At 49.7% G+C, this 9,196-nt stretch overlaps 2 protein-coding genes and 1 non-coding gene across 3 annotated transcripts in view; 2 read left to right on the top strand and 1 right to left on the bottom strand.

Moving 5' to 3' along the window:
- The first annotated feature begins 1,881 nt into the window (after positions 1–1,881).
- Rpl32 (ribosomal protein L32) lies at positions 1,882–5,516 on the top strand. Its single transcript, XM_052174612.1, has 4 exons — positions 1,882–1,996; positions 2,798–2,898; positions 3,734–3,915; positions 5,339–5,516. Exons 2-4 carry the CDS (start codon positions 2,803–2,805, stop codon positions 5,466–5,468), a joined length of 408 nt encoding a protein of 135 aa, XP_052030572.1. The 5' UTR covers positions 1,882–1,996; positions 2,798–2,802; the 3' UTR covers positions 5,469–5,516.
- Positions 2,588–2,727, top strand: LOC127679521 (small nucleolar RNA SNORA7). Its single transcript, XR_007976823.1, has one exon. It is a non-coding gene; the product is annotated as a small nucleolar RNA SNORA7 (small nucleolar RNA).
- Positions 5,517–6,527: 1,011 nt separating the features above from the next.
- Positions 6,528–9,196, bottom strand: part of Cand2 (cullin associated and neddylation dissociated 2 (putative)) — a 28,184-nt gene continuing 25,515 nt past the window's right edge. The window contains exons 14-15 of the mRNA XM_052174611.1: positions 8,918–9,025; positions 6,528–7,343 (exon numbers count right to left, since the gene is read on the bottom strand). Of these exons, the coding sequence (XP_052030571.1) occupies positions 7,116–7,343; positions 8,918–9,025 (336 nt within the window). The 3' untranslated portion in view covers positions 6,528–7,115. The remainder of the gene's footprint in view (positions 7,344–8,917; positions 9,026–9,196) is intronic.

Raw genomic sequence — 9,196 nt, 5'->3', positions numbered from 1 at the left:
CCCCCACTTGCCTTTCTCTCTATGTAATGTACTCTGTAAGGTGCCGTTAGCCACACACTCCCGTGCCCCATTGGCCTTCACATAGCCGTAGGACAAGCAGCATTCGGGAAGGGTGGGCAAGCCACAGACACGGGAAAGTGACAGTCCTGCCCTGATGCTTGCCAACCAGCCTCCTCAGACCAGACACTAGACTTATCTGGGCCTCGACTCCCCCTTTACAGCAAGCACAAGGGTTGGGGCAGCATACCCAATGCAGCATTGTCCCCACCTCCTGGAGCCACTGTGAACATCCCCAGCGACATCTGTTGTGTTTGAGTTTGTAGAATCAAGGTTTTAAATTTTTTTTAATTTATTCTGCTGGGCAGTGGTGACACACACCTTTAATCCCAGCACTTAGGAGGCAGAGACAGGCAGATTTCCAAGTTTGAGGCCAGGGTTACACAGAGAAACCCTGTCTTAAAAAACAAAACAAGGCCGGGCGGAGGTGGCGCACGCCTTTAATCCCAGCACTTGGGAGGCAGGGCAGGCGGATTTCTGTGTTTGAGGCCAGCCTGGTCTACAGAGTGAGTTCAGTGAGTTCCAGGACGCCAGGGCTATACAGAGAAACCCTGTCTGGGGTGGGGGTGGGGGGCAAGGGAAGAAGCCAGGCAGTGGTGTGGCTCATGTCTTTAATTGCAGCACTTGGGAGGCAGAAGCAGATGGATCTCTTGAGTTCAAGGCCAGCCTGGCCTACAGAGTGAGTTCCAGGACAGCCAGGGCATTTGGAGAAATCCTGTCTCAGAAGAAAAAAACCAAACCCAAAACAAAACAAAACAAAACAAAAAAAACCCAAACCAAACTAAAACCGCAAAAATGGTGTGTGTGTGTGTGCGTGTGTGTGTGTGTGTGTGTGTGTGTGTGTGTGTGTGTGTAGGGAAGGGGGAGTTTGAAGAGATGGCTCAGTGGTTAAGAGCACTGATTGCTCTTCCAGAGGTCCTGAGTTCAATTTCTAACCACATGGTGGCTCACAACCATCTGCAATGGGGTCTGCTGCCCTCTTCTGGTGTGTTTAAAGACAGCTACGGTGTACTTATATACATAAATACTTTTTTAAAAATGAGATTTATTCTATTGAGTGTTTTGCCTTCAGGTATGAGTGTGTACTACATGCATGTAGTGCCTACAGAAAAAGGCATCTGATCCCCTAGGGCTGGTGTTACAAGGTTACGAGGCAACACCTGGTTCCTGGGAACTAAATGCTAGTTCTCTTCAAGTGCTCTACCAAGCCACGTCTCCAGCTCTGGTTTGGTTTTATTTCCTCCTAAAATTAGAGTTTTCACAATGATCTGAAAAAATAAAAATTAAGCAAAATAAACTACTCTGCCTGCCTCTGCTTCCCAAGTGCTGTGGCTAAAAGTCGTGCACCACCACGCAGCCAATAGACTATTTTCTTAGAAATATTATCAACCTATCACTAACACATTGCTCTAGGTACATACCATAAGTAGAGAAGATTTAAACATACAGAAGACGCGAGAATGCTCGGTAGCACTTCACAATACAGGGGTTTGCGCATCTGAATATTCTGGAGTTTTAGAACTTTTGCTCAACCAACTCTCTAAAGAGCCTTCGGAAAGTCTCTGTTTTGCTACCTCCAAACCACAAGGGGGCACACTCTGGATGAACAGTTTAAAAAGCTATTGGGCTTCCACTTAGGGCGGAAATAAATGCCCACCTAGCAGGTCTTAGCTCAAAGAGAATCCCAAATTTCTTAAGTAGTCCCAAGAGAAAAATACATTTTAGTTCATTCGAAGATGTTAATGCCTACTACATAACATTAGTACACTAGGGTCTTTTTCAGCACTATTTCTCAGGCATATCTTTAGAGGACCCAGAGCCGGAAGTACTTACCTTTTCTCTGCCAGGACCTAAGAGTCCGTCCCATCATCCCTTGCGCGCCGCAGTCTCTTCCTTCTTCCTCGGCGCTGCCTACGAGGTGGCTGCCATCCTTTTTGCGGTGAGTCTGCATCGGCGGCCATCCGCTGCCTGCGGGTTCGGCGCGACTCAGTCTCCGGGTGGGGAGGCCTCGGCGTCGGCCTCCGTGCTGGCGTTGTAGTGGCGAACGCGCACGGGCCTGGCCACTGGCGCTGCTTCGGAGGCCGCCCGGGACCAGGCATCGGCCAGGGCGGGTTTGCTGCCATGCGGCCCGTGGGTTTCGGACGGCATTTGCCGCTTCCTAGTTAGCTTGTTTACAGCCCTTATTTTGTGGCGGGTACGAAATCCTGAGTCGGGAAGCTGCCGCCGCTCGCCGGTGAGCAGAAATGCTTTCTGAACACGAGTCCGTTGGGTACCCAGTGCCAGCCCGGTAAAGCCGGCTGTCTATGAAGGGGACAGAGCGCACCCTTTGGTTGGTGACCTGGGGCGATCCGGGAGGGACAGGCAGTCTAGTGGCGTGTTCGAAGTACGTGGTGGTTTTGCGTATTTAACGGCGCAACATTTGAAACCTTAGCTGAGTGGCGTTTGCTGCTCCTCCGCTAGAAAGGCCTGGCTCGGGTTCTATAGGTCTGTTGCCGTCCTTTGAGGTTCAGAGTGGGTGAGGTGACCCACTGACCTCTTGGGATCGCGTCTGGAGAGTGACTAGTATTCTGCCAGCTTCGGAAACAGGAGGGAGAACAAGTCTAGCAGAGGTACCCATTCCATTCCCAGTTTGCTCGGTAGCTGGTGATTGGAAGACACTCTGCAACATCACTGGAGGCCTGAGACACGCAGCCCCCACCTCCCAGTTTTTTTACTAACGTGGGTCTGATTTTTGTAAAAGGCATCATGGCTGCCCTCCGGCCTCTGGTGAAGCCCAAGATCGTCAAAAAGAGGACCAAGAAGTTCATCAGGCACCAGTCAGACCGATATGTGAAAATTAAGGTATGTGGTCCTGGCGTGGGGGTTGAGATCTCAGCACACATTGCTGATGTCACCGATCTCTGCAGTCGGTTAACTGAAAGTTCATTTTTAAAATGACACTTTCTGTTTTATATGTGTGAAGGACAGGGGACTTCAAGGAGTCCTCGTCTTGTGGGTTCAAGTCAATCTTAGGTTGTCTGGCAGCGGGCACTTGAAGCCATCTCTGCACCCTGACTCTGTATTTTAAAGATCTTTGAGTTCTTGTCTGTGTGTATGTCTGCATACCAAGCACATGCATGCATGGGATTGAACTTAGGACCTCTGGAACAGCGGCCAGTGCTCTCAACTGCTAAGACTTCTGTCTCTGCCCAGAAATCACCAGTTGGCTGGGTGGGCATGCACACCCAGCAATTACCTGATCCATTCCCTTCCCCTCCACACACACCCCCTCCCCCCTCCTTTTTTGAAACTTAATTGCAGTGGAGGATGATGTTGAAATTCCAGTCCAAGTGCTAGGGATGGAGCCCAGGGCCAAGCGTACTTCAACCTGAGCTACACCCTTAGCCTTGGTGCATGTTTTCTATGGGACAGAAATCTTGGGTACTAAGAACTCAGTGTGCTGTGTGCAGTCCCCACCCATGTGATCAGAATCTGGTCAAGAAGGAAGGTTTGGCTTTGTTGGGGGATTATATACAGTGAACCACAATTTTGGGACTTTTTTTTCTTAAATAGTGGATAAAGCAGTAGGAAGTTACATACCTTCTATGATATGGCCCCCTTGAATTCTGCCCCCTTCCTGCCGAGGAAGAGCCAGACATTTGCACGGGGACTAACTTTAACCTGCCTGTTTCTTTAGCGAAACTGGCGGAAACCCAGAGGCATTGACAACAGGGTGCGGAGAAGGTTCAAGGGCCAGATCTTGATGCCCAACATTGGTTACGGGAGCAACAAGAAAACCAAGCACATGCTGCCCAGCGGCTTCCGGAAGTTTCTGGTCCACAATGTCAAGGAGCTGGAAGTGCTGCTGATGTGTAACAAGTGAGTTGGGCCCCTGGTTAGGAGTGTGCCTGCCTCCTGTGAGACTGGGGGCGCTGCAGTAGGCATGCTTTTGAAATGTTCCTTTGCTTGAGGCGGGGCATTTGCACTCAGGACTGGAGAAGGGGGCTGTCTTCATTTTATCCAGTAGGTCCTTCCTGGTCCTGTCTGGAACACTGCTATAGTGTCATGAGACTGCAGGGGGCTGTGTCTAACCTGGCACCTAAGCTGTGCTTGGCTCTGCTCTGACGGGTGGATTTGCAGAGCAGCTCGGGTCTGTTGGGCTTGAGGTAGAGAAAAAGGCTCCAGGCACAGCTGTAGAGAGGTGTGGGGTGTTCTGGGTACTTTGAGCAAGTTACAACCCTTGGTAATCTCTGAGATGCAAAACTAAGCCTCCCCCTCCCCCAAGGAAATACTCTTGACGTAGGATATGAGGATGTGGTAGGAACAGTTTATTTTTCCCAAGTAAACTAAGACTGCAGAGAGTGCCGCATGAGGACTGCAGAGGGTGTATGTTCAGGTTTCTAAGGCTATTTTCTGGGTGGTTGTATGCAGATGGAAAGAGTCAGCATGGGGAGATTATGTTGTGCATTTAATTTAACCAAGCCTTGACTGAAGTGCTGCAAGTTCTTTTGGAAGGGTGATTGCAGGGTGTGTGTGCGCGCGCGCATACACAGGAGCAGCAGTCCGTGTGGCAGTGTTGTTGGTGCTGCATTTCTAATGGATACATCTGCCCCAGGAGAGCTGCTTGGCATTGATAAACTCTGCAGGTGCACCTACTCACTGAGTTTTTTGGGAGTTTTAAATCCCCTTAACTGAGGAGCAGGGGAAGTGAAAGGTAGTTAACAGAAAAACCATTGGTAGTAGTTTGGGGTGGGACATGGCTGCACATGACTTGTGGATGGTAAGTGCTGGTTACAGCTTTAGATGCATGTGGCCGGGGATGTGGGCTTCAGGTTAGAAAGCGATGCAATCTGTTCCTCACTCTCTCTGTAAGGGAGGGTCCGTCTGTATTTGGTGTGTGTTTGTATGCCTTCCATAGCTTTGCCGTCCTGCTTCCCTAAGGGTTTTTCCTCAGCTCTCTGTCTGGCTTCAAGGTCCTCTCCATACTGGGAATGTGTTCATTAGGAAGTTTGCGGTTGAGGGAAGACAGGCCATGTGTTGTTCGCTCTACTTGAACTGTGTACCTTACAGTGACTGCACTGGAAAATATTGGCTCCTATGGGAGAATTCTGGGTTAGGTTACTGAGTATGAGGAAGACCCTGAACCTGCTGTGGGCCCAGCTTCCCCTTGTGGATTAGTGCCTACCTAGTCACTACCATAGACCACTGCAGGAGCCTTGGTGTCTTGGTCCTCGGGATTTGAGCCTGTAGTGTTCATTAAACCATTTCCCTGGTCACTTTTATTGGTTTGCTTCTCTTTCAGATCTTACTGTGCTGAGATTGCTCACAATGTGTCCTCTAAGAACCGAAAAGCCATCGTAGAAAGAGCAGCACAGCTGGCCATCAGAGTCACTAATCCCAACGCCAGGCTACGCAGTGAAGAAAATGAATAGATGGCTTGTGTGCATGTTTTGTGTTTAATAAAATCACAAAAACTGCCATCTTAGTACTTCCTATTTTTGGTAACTGGAGATTGTTCTTTGCCGCTTGTTCCCCAGTGGGACCTTCAGCTGGAGGCAACAGGGCCCAGAGTCCTGTACTAGCCTCGGTTCACTGCCGGGACTTTGAGGAAGGGGGAAATGGCTTGGTCCTCTACAGTGTAGGCACACAGCACTAGGACCCTGGGGGCCAGGCTAATCTCTGCTCTCACCTGTTCTAGCTGCTAGCATGGATTATCCTGAGGCACTTTTCTGAGGAAGCTTATAGTTTCATGGGATTGGCCTCCCTTGGATTGACAACTTCATGAGATTGGTAAATACTCTTCACATGAGATGCTACAAGGGCATCTTCTGTATCACAGGCCAGACTGGCTCACCACTTGTATGAAACAGTAATGAAGTTCAGATGTGTTATGTTGTCGCAAGTGACATGACTGGACAGGAAGACATTCCAGCCTTTTCAAGTTTTTCTCATTGTACAAATGAGGTTTTATTTTCTTGCTGTAGCAGTGGGGGTTTCGTTTACCTTAAAGTGTTTTGTGTTAGGTGAATGTTCTACATCTGAGCTATTTAAACTTTTGTGTTTTCCTGCATGTCTGCCCTGGGGGCACTGGATCCTTTAGGACAGGAGTTAGAATTGTTGCTACCAGGAGGGCTGGGATCCAGGGAAGAAGGGCCTGGTACTGAGCTATCCTGCCCTGTTGCTGCTTTTAGATATGATCGTAAGTTGCTCACTATAATCTGAGTGTGTAATTCAGTCTCTAAAAACTAGGATAATAGGTCTATGCCATTAGCCTTTATATTTCCTGGACTTAATCAGTCTGGATAAGAATTATGTGAGGAAGCCGGCGGTGGTGGCGCACGCCTTTAATCCCAGCACTTGGGAGGCAGAGTTAGGCGGATTTCTGTTTGAGGCCAGCCTGGTCTACAGAGTGAGTTCCAGGACAGCCAGGGGCTACACAGAGAAACCGTCTCAAAAGAACCAAAAAAAAAAAAAGATTTATGTGAGGAGGGGGAGAGCTTGGTATATCTTTTATTAACTCAGATAACTGGCCTCAGCTGGCTCTAATCCAAGGCAGGTGGCTCTGAGTTTGGGCCATCTGTGGCTATAAAGAGAAACAGCGTCTTAAAAAAATAATCAAAACCCTGGTCACTTGTACTTAAATTTTCAGAACTAACAACTGCATACATGGAAAGAACACAAACCGGCTGTTACACACCTGGGTCCTGGCCAGTGATCTTCCCTGTAAACAGTTCTTATTATAATTAATTAGGCACTAAGTATAAATTGGTTCTCAAGCCCAGACCTAGAGCTCGTATGGGCTTTACATAGCCCTACCCATGGCTAGGCTGGGGTGCTACTTGAGTCCAGAGCAAGTGAAGTAGGAAGTCAACCCGTTGCCTTCCAGTCTTAAGCACAGGCCAATGCTGGCTTCTAATGAGGGGAGGGGTGTGGCGTAAAGGTGGTGGGACATCTTGTGAATGAATGTCCTGAGTTGACGGGCCTGGCTTTGGCACTGGGGCTGTGAGCAGGGGGCCCTAGCAAAGGCACTGAGGCTGATGGGGAAGGATGGGAGAGGCCAAGGCTTGTGTTAGGGACAGCTAGCTGAGCTCCATAGAGTCCATGCTGGAGCCAGAGGCTGTGTCCTTCTGGATGCTCTCGAAGAGGGTGGTGAGTTCTGGGTTGGACCGGATCTGGGTAGAAAAGTCAGCCACACTGGGGCTCTTGCGCACCTCAGGGTTGGTCAGCAGGGCAGCCACTGCCCGCATTGCTGAGCGCTTCAGCTCTTCCTGCTTCTCCAGCTCCTGCTTCACAGAGCCAGCCTTGACCTGCAGAGGGAGACAGTGTCCTCACTGAGCCTGTCATCCATTTTAAACATAGGTTTCAGTTTAATAAAGGCCTAATCTCAATCTGACTCCCACCCGATTTTTTCTCTACTATGTACTGCTATTTGAAGATCACAACTTTGGAGCTGGGTACATGGCTCAGTTGGTAGAGTGTTTCACCTGGCGTGCACAGCGACCTGAGTTAGACCCCCATATCTGAATAGGGAAAAGGGGACCAGCTAGCACCCCACCAAATCTGCTGGCAGTTCCAACACTTGAGGGCAAGGGCTTCAGGGCCAGAAATTCAAGTCACCTTTAGCTGTATACAGAGTTTAAGGCCAGCCTGGGCTACCGGAGCATCTGTGTCTACCTGTCTCCAATGAAACCTGTGCCCTAACAGCCCCAATATCTCCTACATACACACAAAGAAAATGAAAAAATATGTGCCTCAAGTCCCAGCTACATAACAAGCAAGACAGGAGGAAGGAATCATTTGAGATCAGGAATTTGATGCCAACCTAGAGAATATAGATTTATTTATTTTTTTTTTAAATAACAAAGCCACTATTCTGAGTCTCGCCTAAAGACTGAAATTCTTGGTCCTCTGAGTAAATCTTATCCTTAAAACTAAAACTCCAGCTGGGCAGTGGTGGCACATACCTTTAATCCCAGCACTTGGGAAGCAGAGGCAGGTGGATTTCTGAGTTCAAGACAAGCCTGGTCTACAGAGTGAGTTCCAGGACAGCCAGGGCTATACAGGGAAACCCTGTCTCAATCAAAAACTAAAACTGCAATATGGGACTAGGGAGATGGTTCGGTTGATGAAGTAATTACTGTACAAACCTAAGTTCAGATCCCACGTAAGAGCTGGACGTGGACATTTGTGGGTGCACACACAGGCAGATCCCTGCAGCTCATGGTCAGCCAGCCAAACTGAACCAGTGAACCCAGGTTAGCAATAGTGGGGTACACCTTTAATAGGCAGAGGTAGTCAGATCTCAGTTCTAGACCAGACTGGTCTATGGAGTGAGTTCCAGGACAGCCAGGGTTACACAGAGAAACCATGTCTAGGAAGGGGGGATGGAGAGGAAGATGGCAGATTAAGGAAGGCCACTGAAGTCAACCTCTGGCCTCCACAGATACACAGGACATGTGCAATACATAAACACCACACACACACTTTGATTCAACAGGTCTCCACTAGGACCCCGAGTGTGTTCCCAACATTACAACGTTCATAATGCATTCACCCAGATCTCCCTCGAGACCTTGCACTCAGTGTAAGCAGTGCTCTGCCCCGAGGCAGCCAGCCAGCCAATCAGTCACAGGAACCAGGCCCAGCTCCAGCTGGAATTGACATGGACAGAGTGGGGAAGCTAGCACCGGGAGCATCACACCCTGGGTCCCTCTCCCAGGCCAGCACCGGCGGAGTATTTAATGAAGGAATCTAACAGCCTGGGAAGCTGTGTAGACCGGGACAACAGCCAGCCCACCCCACTGCAGTGCACATGGTACAGTGAGTGGTGACTAAAGCCAACAGGCACTCCAGGGGCAGGGCAGGGCAGGGCAGGACTTACCTTGGCAGTACAGGTGGCTCTGAGTGGCTCGATGAGCCGGTCCACCCTCTGCAGGACAGGTGCAGGACAGAGCGTGGCCAGCCGGGCCAGCATGATGAAGGTCAGCATCTGCCCAGGAAGCAGACGGTGAGATAGCACCCAGACAGAGCACTAGACTCAATGGAAGCTCCGGCTTGCACTCCACAAACCGACAACCAAGTCCCTCCAGGGCCCCCTACCCTCTCGGCGTCTGTTTCCTACTATAGATGTACACCTAGGTGCTGAGTCTTGCCAGCTACT

The sequence above is a fragment of the Apodemus sylvaticus genome, chromosome 2, assembly GCF_947179515.1.
Source record: "Apodemus sylvaticus chromosome 2, mApoSyl1.1, whole genome shotgun sequence".
Taxonomy (NCBI): domain Eukaryota; kingdom Metazoa; phylum Chordata; class Mammalia; order Rodentia; family Muridae; genus Apodemus; species Apodemus sylvaticus.
The sequence above is the reverse complement of the archived record's forward strand: the minus strand, read 5'-3'. Positions and strand labels throughout refer to the sequence as shown.

What these genes read in the sequence shown, in the direction of transcription:
- Rpl32 (XM_052174612.1), top strand. Translation starts at nt 2,803, where the DNA reads ATGGCTGCCCTCCGGCCTCTGGTGAAGCCCAAGATCGTCAAAAAGAGG. An exon ending in ACCGATATGTGAAAATTAAG is followed by an intron (nt 2,899 to 3,733) that starts GTATGTGGTCCT and finishes CTGTTTCTTTAG; the next exon opens with CGAAACTGGCGGAAACCCAG. An exon ending in GTGCTGCTGATGTGTAACAA is followed by an intron (nt 3,916 to 5,338) that starts GTGAGTTGGGCC and finishes CTTCTCTTTCAG; the next exon opens with ATCTTACTGTGCTGAGATTG.